The sequence below is a fragment of the Cnephaeus nilssonii genome (assembly GCF_951640355.1).
Source record: "Cnephaeus nilssonii genome assembly, chromosome: 7".
NCBI classification, from domain to species: domain Eukaryota; kingdom Metazoa; phylum Chordata; class Mammalia; order Chiroptera; family Vespertilionidae; genus Cnephaeus; species Cnephaeus nilssonii.
In genome coordinates, this window is record NC_137078.1 from 8,551,701 (window position 1) to 8,579,650 (window position 27,950).

Here is a 27,950-nt window from a genome sequence, read left to right on the forward strand (position 1 = left end):
AGCGGGGAGGTGCCCGGAGGAGGAGGTACCATCCCATGCAGGGGAGGGCGGGGTAAGAGCCCATAGCGCCCCCCTCACCAGTCCTTTGCCACCCACCACCCTTACTCTGAGTGCCCTGCAGCCCACCTGCCAGGGGAAGGAGCACAGCGCAGCAGGCAGGACCAGCCCGAGGCCACTCGAGGGACTGAGGGCGGGGCTCAAAGTGGCCAGAAAAGGCCAGAGGGTTTGGGGGCTGGGCCAGGTGCACTGGAGCTCTGCATGGACAGGTTCGGGTGTCAAGGCAGGGTAGCAGGTGGGTGGGCAGTGCTGAGCGATTTCAAATCACGCACTGGGCTCCTAATTATAGATATAAAAGGCTAATATGCAAAGTGTTCCCTCAGGAGTTTGACCAGGAGACCGGAAGTTCAATCACTCGCTATGACATGCTCTGACTACCAGGGGGCGGCGCGGAACAAAGGAAGGCCCTGGCTGGCAGCCAGGAAAGGAAGGCCCCGGATGGCAGCCGGAAGGAAGGCCCCAGACGGCAGCCGGAAGGCCCCGATCAGCCCTGATCATTGGCCAGGCGTACGGACCCTACCCATGCACGAATTTCGTGCACAGGGCCTGTAGTTTATACAGATTAATTAAGTATTGACCAAGTGCAAGATATTATAGAACCAAAAAATGAGTAAGACATTATTATTTTAAGAGAGGGGATGGCCATGCTCAGCAATAGCTATGAGAAAAATAAAAAGTTTTGGTTAGCAGCATGGCAGTCAATACATGACCTTCAGGTCTCTCCCCTTAAAATTACAAGTTGTACAGCTATAATTCAACAAAAGATTGATTCCCTGGTAACACAGAAACACATTGTGCATTGAGACATCTAAAGGAGTGTGCATCTCAGTTAACAATGGAGCCAGGAGAGGGAGGGGACAAGACAGAGATGAAAGTTCTGGGCACTACTTGTGGAGGCTTCTTGACAGTGAAGGGGTGAAGTGCAATCACCACTGGACAAAAAGGAAGGGCAGACTCAGCAATGGGGCCTCAGTGGCTGACAGACATTGAGGCTGGGCCCAGAGTCAGGGGCAGAGAAATTGTGCAAAAAGTCAAAGAACTCCACAGCCAGCCAGCACCAGACAAAGGATTTCTCATATGTGGGAACCTGCCCACACCTATGGCCTTACAGGGAGAAAATCCTCACTTGGAAAATCTTTAAAGGGCTGAAAAAACTTCCGGCGTAAGTCATCGTACTCACTGTAGCTAAATACACAAGGAAGAGCAGAACCTTGGATTGATGAAACCACTTCCCCACCAAACCCTCTTCCACTCATCTCTACACAACTAGGTAGAGACAGCTGGATCCACTCAGAACAGCTTGACTGGCAGCTTCTGGCTACCTGAATGCAGCAGTGAGAACATTCAGAAGACCCACAGCCCACCACTCTGAATCCATGGGAGTGGTGCCCCAAGACTCAGGTTGGGCAAGGGTACCCACCTCCTCAGGAAATACCAGGAATATTCCACAGCCCAGGCTATGCTGCTGCACAAAAATCCTAGACTCCCCAGCAGTGAAGAGAAAATAAAAACTTGTGCTTTAGCACCACCTACTGTAAAACAAAAGAAAAAAATCTACTTATCAACACTGAACACTGAAATGTCAAATACATTTTTAAAAAGTTTTCATTCCCATAAATGCACAAGCAGAGAAATAATCCATCAAGTACAATGAACAACCAAGGTAACAAGGGAAGTCAGAAAGAAAATTTAAAAAACTCCAGAAAATAAACTTAAGACATGAAACACTGTGATTTAAATAACAGAGAATTCAAGATTGCAGTTCTAAAAAAACTCAAGGATAAGAACACTTAGAAAAGCAATTCAGTGATCTCAGAAATAAAATCTATGAACAAAAGGAATACTTAACCAAAAAGACTGAAACTAAAAGAACAAAACATAAATTCTGCAGCTGAAGAAATCATAAAAACAAAGAATAATGAACTAGCAAGGTTAGGCAATAGAGCTGACCAGAGGAGTGAATTACTGATATAGAAAACAGTAATCTAGAGACCCACACAGGTGTGGAAAGACACACTTAACACTGAATCTGAGGGGCCCTTTATTTCTTGTGGGAACTCGTGTTAGTGAGCAGAAAGAGGGCTAGCCAGTAGGTCCAGCAGGGAGATCAGTCAGTCCCTCTTTCCCACCGGCAAAACAGCTACTTCTGACCCAAATTGCAGCAAGGGGGAACAGTCCAGAGAAGGAAATCTGTGCCCCTTCAGTTGACAGACAGGAGGTGCCAGCAAATCAGACAGAGTAGAGGCATTAGAAAGAGAGGAAGTGCCCAGCACCCTGTCCTACAAGGTACTGGTACCACCTTTAAGGTAAGTCCAGCCAAGACCAGGAAACCCCCACAGAGCCCAGCTCCCTGGGGAAGGGAGTGCAGCTCAGAGCAGGGACAACTGAGGCATATGATTGAGGGCAGACCCAGCCTCTGGGCTAAGGAGTCACTGCCCACTGGACTACTAGGGGCTTCAAACTTCAAACCTCAATCAGGTTGCCCAGGTCTAGAAAGAGACAGTGACCTACACCACAGGGATCAGGTTAGACACACCAAGGGACCAGATTCAACATCACAGCAGTGTGTGAATATGTGTGGTTTTGTTTTTTTGGTTTGTAAGTGGACTTTTTGTTTTTGTTTTTTGTTTGTTTTTTCCTTTTTTAATTCTTCTTTTTTTCTTGCATATCTCTAATTTCTCTCTTCTCTTTGATTCTATTATACTTTTGTCTATTCTTATTATTAACTTTTCTTATTTCATTTTTCTCTCTTTTCTCATTTTTCCCATTTAACTTTTTGGATCTATATCTTATATCCATTATCACTACATTTTAAATTCATTATTATTATTTCACTTATTTTCTGTTTTCTCCTATACCTACTTCTTCAAGCTTTCTCCTTGCTTCCATATATCCATTTTTTTTGTCTTCTTTCATCCTCTTCCTTTATATTCCCTCTAAATCTTTGGTCGCATGTCTTTTAGTATTCTTTTTATTTTTTCTTTGCTTTGCTTTCTCCTTTTTCCTTTTTAGTCTTCCCTATTGTTGCATTGAGTAATTTAATTTTTGTGGTACTTTTGATTTGTTCCTGTTGTGTCTTATTTTGTTCTGTTGTATAACAGCTGGCACAACAATGTTGGGGTTGAATCTCACTGGCACAAGTCGGAGGGGAGATCCCTCCCACTAATGGGACATCAACAATCAAGTCCCAATTACAACAGGAGAGCCCAAATAATGCACACAAGGAGCATTCCTAGAGCATCCAGCTCAGGTGAACAAAGAGATTACACCACTGGATCCCTCAAGACACATTCTACAGAAGGCTATCCCACAAACACTAGTTAACATTAACAGTTCTATCTAATACACAGAAACAAATGCAAAAAGACAGCTAAAATGGAAAGACAAAGAAGTAACCCCCCACATGAAGGAAAAGAAGTAATTCCCAGAAAAAGAACTAAATGAGATGGAGGCAAGGTACCTATCAGACATAGAGTTCAAAGCAATGTTTATTAAAAAATGCTTAAAGAATTTACTGCAAATTACAAAAGCATGAAAAGGGAAATACAGGCCATGAACAAGAACCAGACAGAAATGAAAAATGATACCAGGTGTACCACTTAATAATGCGGATTTTTTTCAATAGATGAAGTTACACATATGTTGATATATAAGCGATTTGATATGTATGCTATTTTGTTGTATTGACAGCAAGCTTCAAAACTTCATATATCAAATTTTCTGAGGGTGTTAACATCATAGATATTTTTACACTTAAAAATGTCGAATTTCGTGCCAAAAAAAAGAGCATTTGCAGTAAGTTTTAATTCAGTACTTTATTTTGAAGAAAAGTGATGCTGAAAGTTATTGTATACTTTGGGAAGCTTATGGTGAACATGCTCCACCTTGAGATACTTGTGAACGCTGGTTTAAATGCTTTAAAAGTGATGATTTCAATGTGAAAGTCAAAGAATGTCCAGGTCAACCAAAAAACTTTGAAGACTAATAATTATAAGTATTATTGGATGAAGATGCATGTCAAACTCAAAAACAACTTGCAGAAAAATTAAACATTGCTCAGCAAACAATTTCTGATCATTTACAAGCAATGGGAAAGAATTCAAAGGAAGGAAAGTGGGTGCCACATCAACTGAACAAAAGACAAATGGAAACTGAAAAGTCATAAGTAAAATGCTGCTTCAACAGCACAAAACAAAGTCTTTTTTGCATCGAATTGTGACTGGTGATGAAAAGTGGAATTATTTTGAGAATCCCAAATGCACAAAATCATGGGTTGATCCAGGTCAACCATCAACATTGACTGCAAGGCCAAATCGCTTTGGGAAGAAGACAATGCTCTGCGTTTGGTGGAATCAGGAAGGTGTGGTGTATTATGAGCTTCTAAAACCAGGTGAAATCGTTAATACTGATCGCTACTGACAACAAGTAATCAATTTGAACCACGCTTTGATCGTGAAAGGACCAGAATGTGCCAGAAGACACAGCAAAGTAATTTTGCTTCATGATAACTCACCATCACACACTTTAAAACCAGTTAAAGACATGTTAAAAGATCTTGCCTGGGAAGTATTAACCCACCCGCTGTATTCACCAGACCTTGCTCCTTCACATTATCACTTCTTCCAATCGATGGCACATGCACATTCTGAGCAGCACTTCAAAACATAGGAAGAAGTGGAAAATTGGGTCTCTGAATGGTTTGCCTCAAAACAAGAAAAGTTCTATTGGGACAGTATCCACAAATTACCTAAAGATGGGGGAAATGTGTAGCTAGCAATGGACATTACTTTGAATAAAGCACTTTTGATGTTTCTCTCGAAATTGTCGTGTTTTCTTTTATTACAAAATTTGCATTATTAACCGGTACACCTGGTATATCTGACAACAAGAATACACTGAAAGAAATTAAAAGTAGACTGTATTAAGCAAATAATTGAATCAGCAATTTGAAAGACAAGGTAGAAATAAATACACAATTATCTCACAAAATAGAAAAAAAAATTACAGAGCAGGAAGATAGCTTAAGGGATCTCTGAGACAACATGATATGTAACAACAACCGCATTATAGGAATACCAGAAAGAAAAGAAGAAGAGCAAGGTACAGAGAATCTGTTTAAAGAAATAATGAGAGAAATCTTCCCCAAACTGGTGAAGGAAAATGTCACAGGAGTTCAGGTGGCACAGAGTCCCAACCAAGATGAGCCCAAAGAGACCCACACCTAGACACATCATACTTAAAATGGCAAATGTTCAAGACAAAGAATCTTAAAGGCAGCAAGGGAGACAGAAAATTACCTACAAAGGAATTCCCATTAGAATGTCAGATGACTTCTCATAAGAAATACTACAGGCCAGAAGGGAGAAGCATGAAGTACTCGAAATAATGAAAAGCAAATGCCTAAATCCAAGACTACTGTATCCAGTAAGGCTATCATTTAAAATTGAAGGTGAAATAAAATGCTTTCCAGACAAAAATAGGTTGAAGGAGTATTACCATCAAACCAACAATGCAAAATATGTTAAAGTGGGGGAGGGGAGGAGGAGGAGGAGGAGGAAGAGAAGAAAAGGAGAAAGGAACATAGGCATCCTATCTAATAAAGAGGAAATATGCTAACTGACTATCACACTATCACAAAGATGGCAGCATCCACAGCCAATAAGGATGGAATATGCTAATTGACTACCATGCCCTCAAAGATGGTGGAGCCAACAGCCACAAATAGCGGCACCCAGTCCCCTCAGCCCCACCAGGGCGGCAGGCACGTTGCACAGCCGGGCCCGCCCCAGGCAGGTCTGGCCGCTCTGCGCGCCTGCCTCTAGAGTCCCCCAGTCCCGTCAGCCCCCAAGCCACCCAGGGATGGCCCAAGGCGCAGGCAAGCCTCAGATGGCGACTGCCCAGCCACCCAGGGCCGGCCCGAGGCGCAGGCAAGCCTCGGGTGGTGGCTGCCCAGTCAATATCCGAGACGCAGGCAAGCCTCGCATGGCAGCTGCACAGCTGCCCAGGGCCAGCCTGAGGCACAAGCAAGCCTTGGATGGCAGCAGCCCCGCCGACATCTGAGGCACAGGCAAGCCTTAGATGGCAGCTGCCCAGCTGACGCCAGAGGCACAAGCAAGCCTCGAATGGTGGCTGCCCAGCAGCCTAGGGCTGGCCCAAGGCACAGGCAAGCCTCAGATGGCAGCTGCCCAGCCGCCCAGGGCCACCTGGGGCTCAGAAAACCAGGGATGACCTAGGCTTGTGCTGCCAGCAGTGGCAGCAGCAGAGGTTTGATGGGGGCATCGCCTTCCCCTGATCACCGGGTTGTCTCCCGCCCCTGAGGGCTCTCGGACTGTGAGACTGCCAGGACGGGCTGAGGGACCCCCATTCCAGTGCATGAATTTTCATGCACTAGGCCTCTAGTAAAGAAAATAAAAATGGTAATAAATAGCTATCAATAACCTTAAATGGAAATGAATTAAATGCTCCAGTCATTTACTATACTACCCAAAGTAATCTACAGATTCAACACAATCCCTATTAAAATACCAATGGCATACTTCACAGAGCTAAAACAAACACTCCAAAAATGGATATCCTATCTAATAAAACAATAATATGCAAATTGACCATCACTCCAACACACAATATGGCTTTCCCATTGCTTGTAAATGACCAGGCCTGCAAGGGAGGGCAGTTGGGGGCAATCAAGCCTGCAGGGGAGGGCAGTTAGGGGTGACCAGGCCGGCAGAGGAGGGAAGTTGGGGGCGACCGGGCCTGCAGGGAAGGGCAGTTGGGGGGGACCAGGCCTGCAGGGGAGGGCAGTTAGGGGCAAACAGGCTGGCAGGGGAGTAGTTAGGCATCAATCAGGCTGGCAGGGGAGTGGTTAGGGGGTGATCAGGCTGGCAGGCAGAAGCGGTTAGGGGCAATCAGGAAGGCAGGCAGGCGAGCAGTAGAGAGCCAGCAGTCCTGGATTGTGAGAGGGATGTCCGACTACCCGTTTAGGCCCGATACTACTGGACATCCCTCAAGGGGTCCCAGATTGGAGAGGGTGCATGCTAGGCTGAGGGACACACATACCCCTGTGCACGAATTTCATGCACCGGGCCTCTAGTGGAACCATAAAAGACCCCAAATAGCTACAGCAATCGTGAGACAGAAGAACAAAGTAGTAGGAATCACAATACTGGATATCAAACTATTCTAAGAAAGCCATTGTAACCAAAACAGCCTAGTACTAACACAACAACAGGCAGATAGACTAATGGATCAGAACAGAAACCCCAGAAAATGACCCACACCATTATGGTCAATTAATATTTGACAAAGGAGCCAAGAACATACAATAAAGTAAAGACAGTCTCTTCAACAAATGGTGCTGGGAGAACTAGAAAGACACATGCAAAAAGATGAAACTAAACCAACAACTTCCATCATACACAAGAATAAACTAAATGTGGATGAAAGACTTAAATGTAAGGCATGAAACAATAAGAATCTCAGAGGAGAACATAGGTAGTAAAATCTAAGACATCTCAAGTAGCAATATGTCTATGGATACATTTCCTAGGGCAAAGGAAACTAGAAGAAAATAAACAAATGGATCTACGTAAAAATAAAAAGCTTCTGCATAGCAAAAGAAACCACCATCAGAATGAAAAGGAAATCCACTGAATGGGAGAACATATTTGCCAATGATACATCTGGTAAAGGGTTAGTATCCAAAATATATAAAATACTCATACAACTAAATAAAAGGAAGACAGATAATCCAATTAAAAATGGGCAGTAGACCTGAATAAACATTTCTCCAAAAAGGACATACAAAAGGCCAAGAGACATATGAAAAAATGCTCAAAGTCACTGATCATCAGAGAAATGCAAATTAAAGGCACAATGAGATATCAACTCACACCTGTCAGAATGGCTGTCATAAAAAAATCAACAAACAACAAGTGCTGGCAAGGATGTGGAGAAAAGGGAACACTAGTTCACTGATGATGAGAATACATATTGGTGCAGCCACTGTGGAAAGCAGTATGCAGTTTCCTCAAAAAATTAACATCGGAACTTCGCTTTGACCCAGCGATCCCACTTCTTGGAATATATCTTAATCCCCAAAACAGCAATCAGAAAGAATATATACACCCCTACGTTCATAGCAGCATTATTTACAATAGCTAAGATTTGGAAACAGCCCAAGTGCCCATCAGTGGATGAGTAGATAAAAACTCCATGGGACATTTACACAATAATGGAATACTATGCAGCTATACAAAAAGGGAATACTATGCAGCTGTACAAAAAAAAGGATCTCTTACCCTTTGGGCCAGCATGGATGGACCTGAAAAATATTATGCTAAGTGAAATAAACCAATCTGAGAAACACAAGTATAACATGATCTCACTTATTTGTGGAATCTAATAAACAGAATGAACTGACCAACAAAATAAGACCTGAAGCATGGAGGCATGGATCAGACTGACATACCTTGATGTGGGGATGGGCAGATGAGAAGAGATAAATCAAAGAACTTAAATACTTATATGCATACCCCATGGACACAGGCAACAGGGTAGTGAAGACCTGGGGAGATGGGTAGGGGCTGGAAGGAGGGGCGGAAGGGGAGAAAAAGGAGCATATCTATAATACTATCACCAATAAAAATATATTAATGTGTGTGTGTGTGTATACACACACACATATGTGTATATATGTATGTACATGTATATATTTGTATGTATATATTATAAGAAACATGAAGAATTGAAAAATGTAAATGTAAATAATCAACAGTAAGGAAATTTCAAGTCACTAAAAACCTCCCAAAAAGTAATAGTCCAGGACCAGATGGATTCAGTGAATTTTACAAAACATTCAAAGAAAAATAATACCTATCCTTTTCATTCTTCCAAAATATTAACAAAAAAGAGGCAAAAATTCCTAACTCATTTTACGAGGCCAACATTACCCTGATACCAAAAGCAGGTAAGGAAAACATACACACACTCAAATTATAGGCCAATATCTCTAATGAATATAGATGCAAAAATCCTAAACAATTAACTAGCACACTGAATACTACAATACATTGAAAATATATCATAATCAATTGGGGTTCAGTCCAGGGGTGCAAAGATGGTTCAATATATACAAATTGATGAATGTGATATGCCACATTAACAAAATAAGCAATAACTATCATATGGTCATACTAAAAAATACAGAAAAGCATTTGACAAGATACAACATTAATTTATGATTAATAAAACTCAACAAAATGTGTATAGAATAAATTATTTAAACATAATTAAGACTATATATGATAAACCCTCAGCTGATATACTCAATGGTAAAAAACTGAAAGCTTTTTCCTCAAAGATCAGGAACAATACAAGGATGTCCACTTTCACCAAATAATACTGTTTGTACCTAGCCAGATCAATCCAGTAAGAGAAAGAAATAAAAGGCTTCCAAACTGGGAAGAAGTAAAATAGCCAATTTTTGCAGAGGACATAATCCTATCTAATAAAGAGGGAATATGCTAATTGACTGTCACGCCCTCACAAAGATGGAAGTACCCATAGCCAATAAGGAGGGAATATGGTAATTGACTGTCACGCCCTCAAAGATGGTGGCGCCCATAGCCACAAAATGGCAGCGCCCAGTCCCCTCAGCCCCGCCAGGGTGGTGGGCACACGGCATGGCCAGGCCTCCCCCAGGCGGGTCCGGCCACTCTGCGCACCTGCTTCCAGAGTCCCCCAGTCCCCTCAGTCCCCCCCCCCCAGCCGCCCAGGGCCAGCCTAAGGCACAGGCAAGCCACGGATGGTGGCTGCACAGCCGCCCAGGGTTGCCTGAGGCTCAGGTAACCAGGGCTGGCCAAGGCTTGCACTGCCGGCAGTGGCAGCAGCAGAGGTGTGATGGGGGCTTCGCCTTCCCCTGATTGCCAGGTCACCTCCCGCCCCTGAGGGCTCCCGCACTGTGAGAGGGGGCAGGCCAGGCTGAGGGATCCCCCCCTCCAGTGAATGAATTTTCATGCACCAAGCCTCTAGTTCTTTATAAACTATTAGAAACAATAAATAAGTACAATAAAGTTGCAGGACACAGAATCAGTGTAAAAATTAATTGCATTCCTATATACTAACAATTAAATTTCATGGGAAAGATGGAAACAATTCCATTTTGCAATTGCAACAAAAAGAATAAACTATCTAGGAATAAACTTAAAGGATATGAAGGACCTATACACTGAAAACTAATAGACACTGTTGAAATAAATTGAAGAGAACACAAAGAAATGGAAAGATATTCCATGTTCATGAATTAAAAGAATTAACATAGTTAAATGGGCATATTACCTAAAGCAATATACAAATCTAATGCAATCCCCATCAAAATCCCAATGGCATTATTCAAAGAAATAGAACCAAAAAAATCCCTAAATTTGTATAGAACCACAGAACACTCTGAATAGCCAAAGCAATTCTGAGGAAGAAGAACAAAGCTGCATGTATCACATTCCCTGATTTCAAGTGATACTACAAAGCTACAATAATCAAAACAGTATGGTATTTGCAAAACAAACAAACAAAACAAAACAAATACATGAATCAATGCAAAAAATCTGAGAGTCCCGAAATAAACCCTTATGTATAGGCAACTAATTTTCAACAAAGAAGGCATCCTATATAATAAAGAGGTAATATGCAAATTGACCATCACTCCAATACACAAGATGGCCGCCCCCATGTGGACACAAGATGGCCACCACAAGATGGCTGGCAGAATAGGGCAATTGTGGGCGATTAGGCCAACAGGGGTGGGCAGTTGAGGGCAACCCAGCCTACAGAGGAGGGCAGTTGGGGGGGACCAGGCCTGCAGGGGAGGACAGTTGGGGGGAACCAGGCCTGTAGGGGAGGGTAGTTAGGGGAAATCAGACCTGCAGGGGAGGGCAGTTAGGGGGGTTTCATCTCATTTGATCCTCACAGAAGTCCTGGATTAGGTAGATTGGAGACTCAGTGGAATCCTATTTTCTTTTCACTAGCCAGGGAACAGAGATTTAGAAAGCTTAGAAACTTGTCCCCACTGAAAAGAAGAAAGAAATGGTGGACCTTGAAAATGACTTCAGGTTTTCTCATTGTGCAGAATACAGTCAAATACTGCTGCAGTTATATATTTTACACTTTGTTCTCCCTGCATGATCTATAATAATCATCTGCTTTGTGTTGATGTTTACTGCTGTTTTGCTGACAATTACCTGAAAGACAAGTGGGGGTCCTTCACTGGGCTGGAAAAAGTTTAGTTACATCAGAAATCAGGTCTAATTCAGCAGGTTTATCAATATATATAAAGCTCTTGCTGGTGCTAACTGCACATGTGTGTTTCAATTTATCATAGTCAATCGTGAATTTGGCTGACACTTCACTTATAGAGAAAGGGCTAATAGCAATATTAAAGTATTTCTTCTAATTAATTTCCTTTCAATGTACATGAATTTGTGCACCAGGTCACTAGTTATCAATAAAACAAGAAATAACTAGTGTTATAGAGGTTGTGGAGAAAAGGGGACCCTCATACAGTGCTGGTAGAAATTCTTTTTTTAACTAGGGGCCCAGTGCATGAAATTTGTGCATGGAGGGGGTGGGGTCCCTCAGTCTGGCCTGCACCCTCTGCAATCTGGATCCCTCTTGCAATCTGGGACTGCTGGCTCCTAACTGCTCACCTGCCTGCCTGCCTGCCTGATCGCCCCTAACTGCCTCTGCCTGCGTGCCTGATGCCTAACTGCTCTCTCCTCCTGGCCTGATCCCCCTAACTGCCTAACTGTTCTCCCATCCTGTCCTGATCCCCCTAACTGCTCTCCCCTCCTGACCTGATCCCCCTAACTGCCTAACTGCCACCTTCTCCCTTCTCCCGCGGCACTGGCCTTCTCCCTTCTGCCTTCTCCCCTTCTCCCACGGCACTGGCCTTCTCCCTTCTGCCTTCTCCCGCGGCACTGGCCTTCTTCCTTCTGCCTTCTCCCACGGTGCCGGCCTTCTCCTGCAGCGCTGGCATTCTCCCTTCTGCCTTTTTCCATGGCACCGGCTTTCTCCCTTCTGCCTTTTCTGCTCTGCCTTCTCCCGTGGCCTCTGCAAAAGGGACCGTGGCACTGGACCGGCCCTTGGCCCTTGCTGCTTTGGATTTGTGTGGAAGGACATCCAGAAAGACATCCGGAAGACGTCCAGTCTAATTAGCATATTACCCTTTTATTAGTATAGATTATTTAAGATTAAATTTATTGGAGTGACATTGATAAAATTATATAGGTTCAAGTGTACAAGTCTATAATAAATGACTTACCTGTATATTGCATTGTGTGCTCACAACCCAAAGTAAAATCTTATTCCATCACCATATATTTGATCCCCCTTTATACCATTTACAGTCCCCCCAACCCCCATGTCCTCTGGTAACCACCATACTGTTGTCTGTGTCTATAAGTTTTGTTTGTTCATTTTTCTTTTTTGTTCGTTTGCTGCTTTTAGTTTTATATACCACATATGCATGAAATCATATCGTTTTTTACTTTTTCTGCCTAATTAATTTCACTTAGCATGATATTCTCAAGATCTATTCATGTTTTCACCACTATGAAAAACAGTATGACAGTTACTCAAAAAATTAAGAACAGAGCTAGCATATGACCCAGCAATCTCTATCCTGGGTATCTACCCTAATAATTTGACAATATTTATGCATGAAAATATATGTACTCCTATGTTCATCATAGCATTATACTTGAAAACAACCTAAGTGTCCTTTGATGGATGAATGAATATAGATGATGTGGTTTATACATACAATAGAATACTATTCACATTTAGGAGATAAAATAGAAAGCAACAAATGAACAAACAATACAAACTAACTCATAGACACAAACAACAGTATGATGGTTACCTGAGGGGAAAGGGTGTGAGAAGGAGGTTGAAGAGAGTAAAAGATAAAAGAGGTCACATATATGGTGACAAAATGAGAGTAGACTTCGGGTGGTGAGCACAGAGTGCAATATACACATGATGTACTATAGAATTATACACTTGAAAGTTATATAATGTAATTAACTAAAGCCATCCCAATATTTAATTTTGAAATGAAAAAAATTTTAATGTATTGAACACTTACTTTGTATAACGGGGTTATGCTAAGCATTTTATGTGTATCTTTTAACTCACTTATTTTCTTACTAGAGGCCTGGTGCACGAATTCGTGCACCAATGGGTCCCTCAGCCTGGCTTGTGGGATCGGGTCGAAACCAGCTCTCTGACATCCCCGAGGGGTCTTGGATTGCGAGAGGGCACAGGCCAGGCTGAGGGGCCCCACTGGTTCACGATCAGGAGGAGGGACACGAGAGGTTGGCCAGCAGGGGAGGGATCATGGGAGGGCTCCAGGGCATGTCCAGCCCATCTCACTTAGTCCTGATCGTCTGGACCCCAGCACCAAGCTAACCTACCGGTTGGAGCGTCTGCCCCCTAGTGGTCAGTGCATGTCTTAGCGACTGGTCGACTATCTGCCCCCTGGTGGTCAGTGCACGTCCTAGCGAGCGGTTGAACGGCCTTAGCATATCATTAGCATATTATGCTTTGATTGGTTGAATGGATGACTGGACCAGACACTTAGCATATTAGGCTTTTATTATATAGGATCATTCGATGCAGATAACTTTTATTAATCTTTATTTTTTACAATATTACATACGTCCTATTTTTTTCCCTATTGACCCCTACTAGCCTGTACCCAACCCCACCCCAGGCCTTCACCACACTATTGTCTGTGTTGATAGGCTCTCTTAACTCATTTAATACTATAAGGTAGATAATACAATTTATCCACTTTTACCCACAAAGGAACTAGGCATCAAAGTACCACAGTTAGTAATATAAAGATGAAATTAATATTCAGACTCTGGCTCCCAAACTATGTTCTTAATTACTCTAATACAGGGGTGGGGAACCTTTTTACTGCCAAGGGCCATTTGGACATTTATAACATCATTTGCAGGCCATACAAAATTATCAACTTAAAAAATCAGTCTGCTGCCCTGATCAGTTTGGCTCAGTGGATAGAGTGTCGGCCTGCGGACTGAAGGGTCCCAGGTTCGATTGCGATCAAGGGCATGTATCTTGGTTGCGGGCACACCCCCGGTGGGTAGTGTGCAGGAGGCAGCTGATCGATGTTTCCCTCTCATCAATGTTTCTGACTATCCCTCTCCCTTCCTCTCTGTAAAAAAAAAAAAAAAATCAATAAAATACATATTTTTAAAAAAATTAGTCTGCTATATTTGGTCAAACATTTAACTAACTCACAGATCAAATATATGATGCCTTGGAAGAGCCAGACCAAATGATTTCATGAGCCTTATATGGCCTGTGGATTTGGACATTCCCCACCACTGCTTTAATATGAGAAAGTGGGTGTTAAGTGTATAAAAATGTAACATGTGCTATGGGATAAAATAAAGAGTTATTTTTAGTTTGAGGGGCTAAAGGCACCTCCAGATCAAGCAACATTTTGTTCAGAGCTGAAAGGGAGAAAATGAAAGAAAAGAGCACATTATTTAAATAATATTATTGCTAACTTGGCTGAATCAGGAAGATATTTCACTTTAAATCTTAACCATATAACAGAAAGAAAAAAGAAATTCAATAAGAAATGTATTCAAGAACAAGGAATTGCCAATTGTCATATCAAAATGTTAAGTGAACAGATTTTATAAAGAATTTAGTATGACTGACAGTTATGTCAGGATAATTACCCTTAGGTGCATTTTCAAAAGTAATAGATATTTTAACCAATACACCATTCCTGTCAAAATAAACACAAATCTAAGCTAGTGAGATATAATAGTGGGTAAATTTTAGACTAATTTAACAGTTCTAAATTTTAAAAGAGAAAACCCATTTTTATTTTCATCTTCAGAATAACATGACTAAAGGTAGATACCTATTTTTTCAGGCTTGAGTAGCTTGAAAGAGACTGTTGAGGTTCCTTTGCCACCTGACTTGGTTGTGACAATTATGTCTCCTTTGTCATTTTTGGCTTGTCCAACTCGACATACTATTTTACTTGCAGACATCCATTCTGCTGTCAGGAGGCAATTATGTCCACAAATTGCCAAACCTGAAAAAAAAAAAAAAGCATTCAAATTTCAAAACAACAATGATAAGAGTTAATCATGTCTATTATATAAAAATACAATTCTACTTTCTCCACTTAGTAATACCAGGCCTTTTGAAGTACTGAAAAATAAATCTAGAAATAATATTTCCTTGTTCCCTTATTTCTATTATTGAAAACTAGAGGCCCGGTGCGCAAATTTGTGCATAGGTGGGGTATGCCCGGCCTGCCCCAATAAGGGCCCATTGGGCCAAGCCAGCAGGGGGGTGAGGGGCCATGGGAGGTTGGGCGGCCAGCCCCACCCCCAATCGGGGTTTTGGGGGCTGAATGGGGGATGGGGCCGGCCGGGAGGAGGGGCCGATTGGGGCCCGGATTAGGCCAGTTGGCTGCTGCAGTGTGGGTCATAGCCACAATTCCTTCCAATCATTCTGGTCATTCTGCCTTTCAGGTTGCTGGGGTTTTATATATATAGACTAGAGGCCCAGTGCATGAAATTCGTGCATGGGGGGCGGGGGGTGTCCCTCAGCCCAGCCTGCACCCTCTCCAATCTGGGACCCCTCAAGGGATGTCCGACTGCCCGTTTAGGCCCAATCCTACCGGGATCAGGCCTAAACGGGCAGTCAGACATCCCTCTTGCAATCCAGGACTGCTGGCTCCCAACTGCTCACCTGCCTGCCTTCCTGACTCTCCCTAACTGCGTCTGCCTGCCAGCCTGATCACCCCCTAACCACTCCCCTGACAGCCTGATTGATGCCTAACTGCTCCCCTGCCAGCCTGATTGTCCCTAACTTCCCTCCCCTGCAGGCCTGGTCACCCCTAACTGCCCTTCCCTGTAGGCCTGGTCCCCCCCAACTGCTCTCCCTGCACACCTGGGTCCCCCCAACTGCCCTTCCCTGCAGACCCGGTCGCCCCCAACTTCCCTCCTCTGCCAGCCTGGTCACCCCTAACTGCCCTCCCCTGCTGGCCTGATCGCCCACAACTGCCCTCCCTTGCAGACCTGGTCCCTCCCAACTGCCCTCCCCTGCTAGCCATCTTGTGGTGGCCATCTTGTGTCCACATGGGGGCAGTCACCTTTGACCACATGGGGGCAGCCATCTTGTGTGTTGGAGTGACAGTCAATTTGCATATTATTCTTTTATTAGATAGGATTAGATGGATAGAGGCCTGGTGGATGGGTGGGGGCCAGCTGGTTTGCCCTGAGGGTTTCCCGGATCAGGGTGCGGGTTCCCTTGGGGCGTGGGGGGTCTGGGCGAGGAGCCTGTGGTGGTGTGCAGGCCCACCACACCCCCCGGTGACCCAAGCAGAGGCCTTGGTACCTGGGATTTATTTATCTTCCATAATTGAAACTTTGTAACCTTGAGTGGAGCCAAGCCTCCTGCTCGCTCCATGGCCGGGCCGCGGCCATTTTTGTTGGGATTCATTTATCTTCTATTATTGAAACTTTGTAGCCTGGAGTGGAGGCCTGGGCCGACCAGGGCAGGTGGAAAGCTTGGCTTCCTCCATCTTCGGGGGCAACCTTAGCCTCCTGCTCTCTAAAGCTCTGTGGCTGCGTCCATTTTTGTTGGGATTTATTTATCTTCTATCATTGAAACTTTGTAGCATTGAGTGGAGGCCTGGGCCGGCAAAGGCAGGTGGAAAGCTTGGCTTCCTCCATTGCCAGGGAAACCCAAGCCTCCCTCCTGCTCTCCATGGCTGTAGCCATCTTGATTGGGTTTATTTGCATATTCGCTCCTGATTGACTGGTGGGTGTGGCTTGTGGGTGTAGCAGAGGTACCGTCCATTTGCATATTACTCTTTTATTAGATAGGATAGCCAATATTTTTTGCAAGTATACCAGTCTCTCTTGATTTTTGTCTAACCTTTTTACTCTAATACTATATTTAAGACTTCTTTTAGAATATATTTAAGTTTCTTCAAACATCAATGGAATTAGGTTATATAATGCCCATAATAATAATGTGTAGGTATTCTAGATCAGCGGTCGCCAACCTGTCAGACCTCACAGACCACCAGTAATCCGCCGATGACTAGTTGGCAACCACTGCTCCAACGGTTTCCTTAAACCAGCAGTCACCAACTTTTCGGACCTCAGGGACCACCAGTTGGCGACTGCTGTTCTAGATTACTTAGACTATGAGAATCTTAAATTACTTTCATTTATATTAGAAAGAAAGTTATTGCTATTATTAGAAGTCTAAGTTATTGATATAAAATTGTAAAGGATAAATAGATGTATATATCATTCCCTAAAAACGTATTTATATATCTCCCTGAAAATGATATGCACATACTTTTGCTAGTGTTCAATCATACATGGGGTAACAGAATGAACTAAAGTAGATACTTTATTGTAAGCACAGCCTGGAGTCTGGTAAATCCAGTAAATGTTCTCAGGCATTACTGGTTTACTATTTCATTTTTTTATTTCATTATTATTCCTCTAACAATAATTCACACTGCCTTACTGTTTTCCTAATGATACTATCAATACATTACATTCTGCCTTCACAATAAACTGGCACGCCAAAAAGGTCAACTCATGCCTGCCATCTCAGACCCTGATTCAATGTAAATTTAGGCAGTAACCAAACAGGTAGGCACTGAAAGATTTTAGTGAGGAAGACATGACCCCAGGCAGAACACCGAAATACCACCATGTGTACACACTGCCAGCTAGTCTACTAACTGATTTCCTCTCTATTTTCCATTTCCACAAAACAGAGACCAATTCTATATATCCTACCTAATGATAGACAAATATGCAAATTGACCATACCTCCGACACACCCACAAGCCACGCCCACAAGCCATGCCCACCATCCAATCAGAGCGAGCATGCAAATTAACCCAAACCAAGATGGCTACAGCCACAGAGAGCAAGGTTTCCTAGGTAACAGAGGAAGCCAAGCTTTCTGCCTGCCCTTGTCAGGCCTAAGCCTCCACTCAAGCTACAAAGTTTCAATTATAGAAGGTAAACAAATTTAAACAAATGGCGGCAGAATGGAGCTTGAGAGAGCAGGCCAGGGTTGCCGCCGTGAACAGGGGAAGCAAAGCTTTTCACACACGCTGGCCGGGCCCACCCGCTTAAGGCAACAAAGTTTCAATTATAACCCCAACACAAATGGCTGTCGGCCTCAGAGGGAGCCCCAGGCTTGGCTCCGCTCCAGGCTACAAAGTTTCATTTGTAGAAGGAAAATAAATTCCAGATACCAGGGCCTCCGCTTGGGTTGCCAGGGGGCATGGAGAGCCTGAAAACCACCACAGGCCCCTCGCTCAGGCTGACCCACACCCCAAGGGAACCCCCACCTGATCCGGGACACCCTTCAGGGCAAACCAGCTGGCCCCCACCCCTGTACCAGGCCTCTATCCTACCTAATAAAAGAGTACTATGCAGATTGATCATCACTGCAACACACAATTTAGCTGCCCCCATATGGACACAGGATGGCCACCACAAGATGGCCAGCAGGAGAGGGCAGTTGGGAGGCACCTGGCCTGCAAGGGAGGGCAGTTGAGAAGGACCAGGCCTGCAAGGGAGGGCAGTTGGAGGTGATCAACTCTGCAGGAGAGGGCAGTTAGGGGTGACCAGGCCGGCAGAGGAGGGAAGTTGGGGGCAAACTGGCTGGCTGGGGAGCAGTTAAGCATCAACCAGGCTGGCAGCAGAGTGGTTAGGGGGTGATCAGGCTGGCAGGCAGAAGCGGTTAGGGGCAATCAGGAAGGCAGGAAGGCAAGCAGTTGGGAGCCAGCAGTCCTGGATTGTGAGAGGGATCCCATATTGGAGAGGGTACAGGCTGGGCTGAGAGACAACCCCCCTCCATGCACGAATTTTGTGCACCGGGCCTCTAGTATATATATATAAAAGGCTAATATGCAAATTGTCCCCTCAGGAGTTTGACCGGGTAACTGGGAGTTCAATCGCTCACTATGACGTACGCTGACCACCAGGGGTGGCACAGAATGAAGGCAGGCCCCGGCTGACAGCCTGAAGGCCCCAATAGGCCCTGATCGCCAGCCAGACCTAGGGACCCTATCCGTGCACAAATTTCATTCACCAGGCCTCTAGTATAATAAATATTTATGAAGAAAATAAACCAATATGTGGCATAGACCCAAACACTTCACATTTTCTTTTCTTATTATGTAAGAGTGTGTACTGTTCAGTAGTCAAGTTTGATAAATGTAACTTTTTTTTTCCAGGAATACATGCCTAATTTGGTTGAAAAAAATATAGGGAGGGATTCATGATCTGTTACAACTTAAAGCACTATTTAGTAAGAATGTTATATTAACAATCCTATCTAATAATAGAGTAACATGTAAATTACCATCACTCCGCTACGCCCACGATTGGGCGGCAGGAGGCTGGGGTGCGGGACTCGGGGTGGCCTATCCGGCCATTGCGAGGCACGGATCTGCTGCCACTGAGGGGGGCTACCCTGCTGTTGAGAGGTGCAGGGGGCAGGACTCCCGCCCCCTGTGCCTCTCAATGGCCAGATCCGCGGCCGCTGAGGGGGCCTGCCGCGGACACCCAGCTGCGCCTCTCAACGGCAGGGTAGCCAGGTGTCCGTGGCAGCCCCCCTCAGCGGCTAGCCATTGAGAGGCGCAGGGGGTGAGAGTCCCGCCCCCTGCGCCTCTCAACAGCAGGATAGCCCCCCTCAGCGGCCGTGGACCATCAAAAGTGGGGGAGCTGGGTGCCTGTCTGCTCCGGCACCAGCGGACAGGCACCCAGCTCCACCGCGAAAAGCGAAAGCGTGTGGGGGACCCTACACATGCATGATTCAATCATGCACTGGGCCTCTAGTAAAGGAATAAAAAACAACTACATTTTTAAAACATCTATTGAAATAATGAATTTTAGAGATTCCCCTAAAACATTTATTATTTATTCATGTATGAAATTTTGTCTTACTAATAAAGCACTTAAAGGATTAAGGTTTCTGTTGGTTTTTTAAAATATGTAATGACATTCACACATTTTTAAATGCATTCATAATTCAAAATTATTTTTTTCCAAAAAGGGAATGTCTTACATATCTTTCCTGTTAATTTTTGTTACAAAAAAAATTAAGTAATTTTAAAAAACTGAGACTAGATGGTATGGCTCAGTGGTTGGGCATTGACCCATGAACAAGGAGATCACAATTCAATTCATGTCAAGGCACATGCCCATGTTGCGGGTTTGATCCCTAGTAGGGGCAGGAGGCAGCTGATCAATGATTCTCTCTCATCACTGATCTTCCTTCCTCTCTCTGAAATCAATAAAAACATATTTTAAAAAAAGAGATTGAAAGCATCTCTGGAACTCCTTCCCATCTCCAAGATAAGCACTGTGAAACACTTCAATGAATATTTACTCAAATAATTTTTAAGCATACATAAATCAGTCTGTTTATTTTTTAAATGAATGGGAAGTGCTTAAAATTACAAACTGTTTAATTATATATAACAGACATTTTGATATCACTCGGGGCAATATGTAAGTTAATATTTTTTAATTTTACTATTTCAAAAAGGTTCTTGTGATTTTAAATACTAACTCACTTCAGAAAGGAGAAAAACTGAACAACAAATGTCAGGGCTTAATGTAAAGTGATTCCTAATGTAAGTTACCTGCCAGAGAACTATCTTATGATTAAAACTAAGGAATGGGAATAACTATCAGTCACAGAGACATGAAGTCTGGAAAACATGTTCAGGTGAGCAAACATGAATAGATATTCATAATGGTACAAGTGAAAAACTACTCCCAAAAAACAATAGTAGATTCATTTGGTCATAGGTACTATCAGTGTTCCTCTGATTTAATATGTATTCTTCATTTTAACTAAAATAAAATTAATAATAAAATAATTTTAAACAGATTCAAATGAATCATTTAAAATGTCATGAAAATTAAATAGTATCATAAGACCATTTCTTAATTTTGTAAGCACTTTTGCTAAATTACTGAAAGCTAAGAAACCTGTTTCTTGAAATATAATATCTTTTTTTAAGTAACTTGTAGAATTCCAAATAAAGTGTTTTTATAGTGTTTTACTTGGCTAGTGTAGATATCATCTGAGTTAAAAACACAAACAATTTAGTAGGTTAAGTTTGCTTTTTTAAAAAATGGTTTCTTGGCAATGCATAGGCAGGTTGAAAGTTGAACTACCAAGTTTTATAAAAGTAATACACATTTAGTCAAATAAGAATAGCATTGCCAGAAACTAAAGCAAGATTAAAATTTACATAATAACCATCATTTTCAGGAGCTCACAATGACTGCCAATTAAAATGTGGGATGTAATCTATGGCCTCTTTTCATACATTCTGGGGCTTTTTCCCCTTGGGATAAAGAACATTCTGGAATGACCTATATCAAAAACCAACACAGGATTAGATAAGACTATCTTCATAAGAATAAACGTGTTTTATTTACTGAAGATTCAACAATTATAACTAGAGAAACAGTATAAAGTGTTACATTTAAATAACACTAGCAAAAAGAATTAGCTGGGAAGTGCAAAATTCAGCTATTAATCATAGTGTGGAGCTTCAGTTCACTTTCTCTTTTCAAAGGGAGTTTCTGAATGGCCAAAAAACAATCTGTCGATCAGAAGCTATAATGCAAGAAAAACAAGTTGCAACTCATAATCTCCAGTACTTTATCAAATTAATAAATGAATCAAGAGAATGTCTGAATCCAGATAAATATATTTGGGAAACCAGAATATATTTTCAGTGGCATATACTAGAGTCTCTCCCTTCCTCATTCTCAATGGATTGGTATACCCTCACAGAGTTCACAGGAAAATAAGATTAACTGACCATACAAATATATTTCTAATTTGCTCTCTTCCCTGGCTGTATCTCACACTCATTTGTATTTAAAAAACAGAAAACCATAATTAGGCTCTTTAGAGACTGAGACTTAGTGGGCCAGAGCATTTTTTTAAGTTCTAGAAGACGTGAAGAAAAGCTATGAGTGAGAACCACTGACAAACACCAATGCTTAAGTAAGCCAGAGTACAAGGTCTCCACTTCAGGGACAGGGAGAAACACACTATGCTAACCAACATCTATATATATAAAAGCCCAGCAACCGCTATGGCGGAACAATAGGACCACTGTGGCTATGATGCACCAACAAGCCTAATCCGGGCCACCCCACTCTCCAACCTCTGCACTCTCCCCCAACCCCCCATTGGCCCCCAACAGGAGGAGGAGCTGAAGCGGGGAGCAGGGCAGGCAGCAGTTCAGCAGGAGTTGTGGCTGCTGCGGAGGCCCCGAGTCCAGGGGGAGGGGAAGGCAGCAGCAGGGAGCGCCAGCCTGTCCAGCCACCACACCTCCATCCCCCCAGCCACTTTCACCACACCCAGAGACCACCAGCCATGGCTGTGCTGCCCGATCCCTAGGAAGAGCTGGCCCCAGGTCCCAGTGGTTTGGGGACCAGGAGGAAGGGGAGAACGAATTGGTGATGCCGAAAGGGGCGAGGCTGGGAGGTGAGGTTGGCACCGCAGGTGGGAGAGTCAGGCCTGAGACTGGGCACAAGAGCCCAGGAAGCAATGCCCCAGAAACTGGGCTTGAACCCCACCCAGCTGCCACCCGTTGTCATGGAAACTGCATCCACAGGTAAGGTGGGCAGGCGGACAGGCGCCACAGCCCCACAAATGGCATGGGGACGGGTATCCCAAGACTGTCCCTCCTCACAGCGTGCCTCCGCACCTTCCTCACGCTCCCACCTTGAACACCAATCTCCCCAGACTCCCCCACGCACTCAGGGCTTCGCCACAGGCAACTATAAATGTTGGCGGGTGGGTCGAAAACCTGAATTTCATTTTCCCAAAGACTTGGAAGAAAATAAAATACTATTAATTCTTTTATTTAATGATCATCATTATTGTGGCTTTTAAAATGGTCCTCAGAGGCAAACCACAGCACCTGGTGCTAGAGTGCCTGTGTACAAGTTTCTTCCTTCTGTCAAGGGGTTGGGGCTTAATTATTAAGGGGTTGTTAGGGGCCTCTTGGCCGGTTGTGATGATTTCAGGGGGTGTGTTTGCACGCAGCATGCACACCAGTGACCTGGATGCTGACAACAAAGCGACAGGCAGGCCCGCTGCCCCTCAACCAGGCCCTGTCCTGGGCAGAGAGGTGACTTTAACCAGCCCTTACCCATTCCCTCCGTGAATCGCCACACCCTACTCCCTCATTGGTTCCCCCCCTCATCCTCCATTTCTCCCTCTCTCTGTGGAGGAAACAGAAATCCCAGGGTGTGTATGTCTAATTCAGGAGGGACAGGGTTGCCAGAGGGCTGGGGATTGCCTTTCGTTCCCAGCTGCCAGGATGCAGAGAACACTGACTCTTGCAGGGAACATTGAAACTTGCAGCCCCTTCAAGTAGCCGGCCTGGCTGTGGTGTTACAGGACTTGGGTGGTGAGTGGGTGAGGTTCACCTTACCAGCAGTCTGGACTCGCCTGGGCTTTTGAAAATTGCCCTGGGTTCTGACTCCCCCGCTTCGAAACCAGAGCACTCAGGTGCCCAGAGGAGACCAGGGGGTCTGAGGCATCCTGGCCGGAGGTTGTGGGAGGCTCTTTGGGGGAGAAGCCTCCGGCCTGGTAGTGCTGTTTCTCTAGGGACTGGGGAAGAGGGTACTGTGTTGTGTGCCCTGAGAAAGCTTTGTTGTGGTGGAATGGGAGTGTGTAGTTTTGGAAATGTAGCTTTCCAAGGCCTGGGGTGGTGGGCGCTCCCAGCGGAGGGGAAAGGCAGCGGGATTGGCCTTCACACTCTTGGCAGCTGATTTATGGGAACCCCTTTCTCAAGCCACCGCCTCTTACTGGTCATGTGGCGTGGCCTTAGGCAGCTTTAACTCTGCTCCAATACAAGATTTGAGCTGAGAGAAGAAGGCTTGGGGAATGCGTTGAATAAAATGGCAACATTCTGAAGGGAAGAGAAAAAGCGACCATCTTACAAGCAAAAAAAAAAGAAAAGAAAGACTTAAATCTGAAAAACCTATTTGTCCTATGTTAATTACTATATGAGAGGTTGGGGGTGGGGGTGAGGGTGAGGGTGGGTGGTGAGGGGAGACTAAGATGGCTGCCTGGCCTTTCAACTTCATCTAAGTAAAGTGAAAACAAGACTCTTTATCATTGCACATTAAGGTGGCAAAAGATAATAGGTAAATAAAGGTACCTTTTTTTTGTTGGGTTACCATTACCATTCTTTGATGAGGGTAGCTCATGGTTCTGCACCTTTATCCACCATCATCAAAGTAAATTATTTCTTTATAGGCATGCTCTACCTCCCATTAGTGTCACCAGGGTCTGGTGGATTAGGGAAAGGAAGCCAAGTGCCCAGTGTTCAGTAATACTATCCACTAAAATGAGTTGCTACTTATACAATGTTTACAACAACTCCGGCTGTCACAAAACAGGCCCTTTGCAATTTTCAACATCATCATCGTAATTATTATTGTAGAAATATTATACTTTGTTAACTGTTATAGGGGTTTTCTATCCTAGGCAACAAATCTATCTATATAAAAGCCTAATATGCAAAGTGTTCCCTCGGGAGTTCGACTGACCAGGAGTTCGATCACTCGCTATGACGTGCGCTGACCACCAGGGGGTGGCAATGAAGGAAGGCCCCAGCCAGCAGCCAGAAGGCCCCGACTGGCCCTGATCGCCAGCCAAGCCTAGGGACCCTACCCGTGCATGGATTTCATGCACCAGGCCTCTACTCTAATAATATTTATGCTTGTCACCTGGATGCATAATATTCTATCACTCATCTCCTTCAGCTTGAAAATATTAAAAAAACATAAAATGAACCTAAAAACTAAAACCTGGCTTGCTCTAAATATGTAAATATTAGGGGATCCTAAATAAAAAAGATAGATTAACATGGGTGAGAATTAGTCTGAAGATTTTTGGTTGTAAGAGTCCAGGCTTGGCAGGCAGAGATTGTATTTCAGAACAGTGGTGGTGCTCTCCAACATGAGGGAGCAGCTATGTGGTAGAGAAAAGGAAACAAATATCTACAGGTCACCTGGTGGGATAGTCTCTTTTAAGTGGAGTAAGAGCCAAGTGGTACTGACATCACCAGGAGATGGAGATTAGGTTTAATCGAAAAAGCAAGAAGGAACAGAAGAGGCATTTCCCAGAGCTCTTGAGAAAGAATACTAAGTGTTTTATCATGAAAGAAAAACTAAAGAGAGAAAAAATAGCTAGGAGACTTTTGGCAATCTAAGCAGGAGAGAGCAAAGCTGAGGAAACAGGCAAATTTCCACTTATGGAAAACTTTCTGAAGGAATTTAGTGAAAGACAATATAGATAAGATTTGATAAAGTAATGATTTTTAACAGGAAAATCAAATAATTTCCTTATTTTTATTCAGATCATTTTGTACAGACCACAATAATGTTTTTCTATCATCTTCACTATTTCAAAATAATATATCTTGCCTCAACTGTCTTAACATAAAAATGCATTTACCATGGATACACAACATAGTCCTTGCCCTTACCTATGAGGTCAGTTGGGCCAGTTCCCAGGTTTTCTCCTCTAATTGTGACCTTGGTCCATGGTATTCCTTCATTTGGAGAGATGCCTGTCACAAGTGGGGGTTGTCGTGAACGAGACATTGTGATTTGTTGAGCAAACTGGAGATCTAGTTACAGAGATAATCTGTTGAAAAAGAAAAAAAGGATTAAGGCCAACTGAGATCAGCACTGACTCAAAATATAAGAATTCTAGACATTAGGTACCAAAACAGAAAAAGTATTCTTAAACAGTGGTTCCGAACTTTTTAGCTGTCTGCTAACATCTACTGAACATTAAGTTTACTAAGAACACTCTAGATCAAGCATGTCAAACTCACAGCCCACAACAAATATTTTTGTGGCCCAACCAATAACGGTATGAAATTAATGTTTTAATACAAATTTTATAACTTAAGTTTTATAGTATCCTGTTACACATAATTATTAATAACGAACTACAACATTCGCTAATGACTGATTACTATAATCGTGTTGCATTCATTTCCCTTTCACGCCTTGCACTCAGGAGCACCATTTCTCTCCACTAGTACTAGCAGTGAATATTTTGGCAGCCCATTGCCAAGTCATTAGTCTTGTACTGACTTGTTTGGTGTGCGCAACAGGAAATATTTCACTTTCGGAGAACAAGAAAAATAGGTTTATTTGCATTACGGTTATTAATTTGTGCAGTTATTCAGTGTCTGCTAAGTTAATGTTCAAGAAAAATATTAATTTTTATTAAAATGTCTTATTATTTTATGTTAACAATTACTCATTTATTTCAGTCCTTTGTATTCAGGGTGTCTCTATCAAAATAAATCTACATGTCTATGAAAATTGAAGCTTAATTTTTTTGGGGGCCCACATAAACTTAAAATTTATTTATTTGTCCTGTGTTAGCCTTTGAGTTTGACATGCTTGCTCTAGCTAGTACTGTGAGGAAAATATCAGAAAAATAACAGAAAATTAAGCCCTTGGTTCTAAGAACTTTCACAACACAATAGACAGAACCTAATGTCACTATTTACCTCCATGCCTACACCTGAATCCCAACTATAAGCTAGAAAGTATTATACTCCCAAAATTGTTTAAGGAAGATATTCTGATTAATTGTATTCATAAAAATTAAATTATATTCCCATAGGTGCATGTAATTACTTTATTTTTGTATTATACTTATTATAGCAATTCTTTGTTATTAATATGTTCAAATCAATATATTTACATTTTTACAAAAACTAGAATGTAGACATACAGGCAAAAGTATGAATCAGTAAAAGTACAGTTTCTGAGGTCAAATACATCGGTCTCCAAATCGTGGTGCTTCAATTTACTAATTCTGTTCTAAACCTCTGTTTTCATTTGTGTAAAAAGGAGCTAACAGAACTTTTCATGGTTATAATTAAGATTATGTAGGATAATTCTAGCAAAGCACAGTACCTAGCATATAGAAAACCTATGTGTGTGTGTGTGTGTGTGTGTGTGTGTGTATACGTATATAAAACCTATACAAACAGAAAACATATATATATATATATACACATACATACACACACACACACATATATATATATACATACATATATGTATATGTATATGTATATGTATACATATATATATATGTATACTAGAGGCCCAGTGCACGAAATTCGTGCATGGCGAGGGGGGTGTCCCTCAGTCCAGCCTGTACCCTCTCCAATCTGGGACCCCTCAAGGAATGTCCGACTGCCCGTTTAGGACCGATCCCTCTCACAATCTAGGACTGCTGGCTCCCTACTGCTCGGCTACCTGCCTTCCTGATTGCCCCTAACCACCTCTGCCTGACTGCCTGATCACCCTCTAACCACTCCCCTGCCAGCCTTATTGATGCCTAACTGCTCCCCTGCCAGCCTGATTGCCCCTAACTGCCCTCCCCTGCAGGCCTGGTCACCCCTAACTGCCCTGCCCTGCAGGCCTGGTCACCCTTAACTGCCCTACCCTGCAGGCCAGGTCCCCCCCAACTGCCCTCCCCTGCAGGCCTGGTCCTCCACAACTGCCCTCCCCTGCAGGCCTGGTCCCCCAAAACTGCCCTTCCCTGCAGGCCCGGTTGCCCCCAACTTCCCTCCTCTGCTGGCCTGGTCACCCCTAACTGCCCTCCCCTGCAGGCCTGGTCCCCCCCAACTGCCCTCCCCTGCAGACTTGATCACCCCCAACTGACCTCCCTTACAGGCCTGGTCCCTCCCAACTGCCCTCCCCTGCTGGCCTGAT

At 43.4% G+C, this 27,950-nt stretch overlaps 1 protein-coding gene across 3 annotated transcripts in view; it reads right to left on the reverse strand.

Moving 5' to 3' along the window:
• The window catches only part of EXOC2 (exocyst complex component 2), a 246,309-nt gene that overhangs the window by 178,342 nt on the left and 40,017 nt on the right, over positions 1–27,950 (reverse strand). For 2 of the 3 annotated variants that reach the window (XM_079776019.1, XM_079776020.1), the window contains exons 2-3: positions 25,688–25,848; positions 15,014–15,190 (exon numbers count right to left, since the gene is read on the reverse strand). In XM_079776019.1, coding sequence (XP_079632145.1) covers positions 15,014–15,190; positions 25,688–25,805 — 295 coding nt within the window. In that variant the 5' untranslated portion in view covers positions 25,806–25,848. Of the gene's footprint in view, positions 1–15,013; positions 15,191–25,687; positions 25,849–27,950 lie in introns of those variants that run through there. The other variant, XM_079776018.1, reaches the window with a different exon arrangement.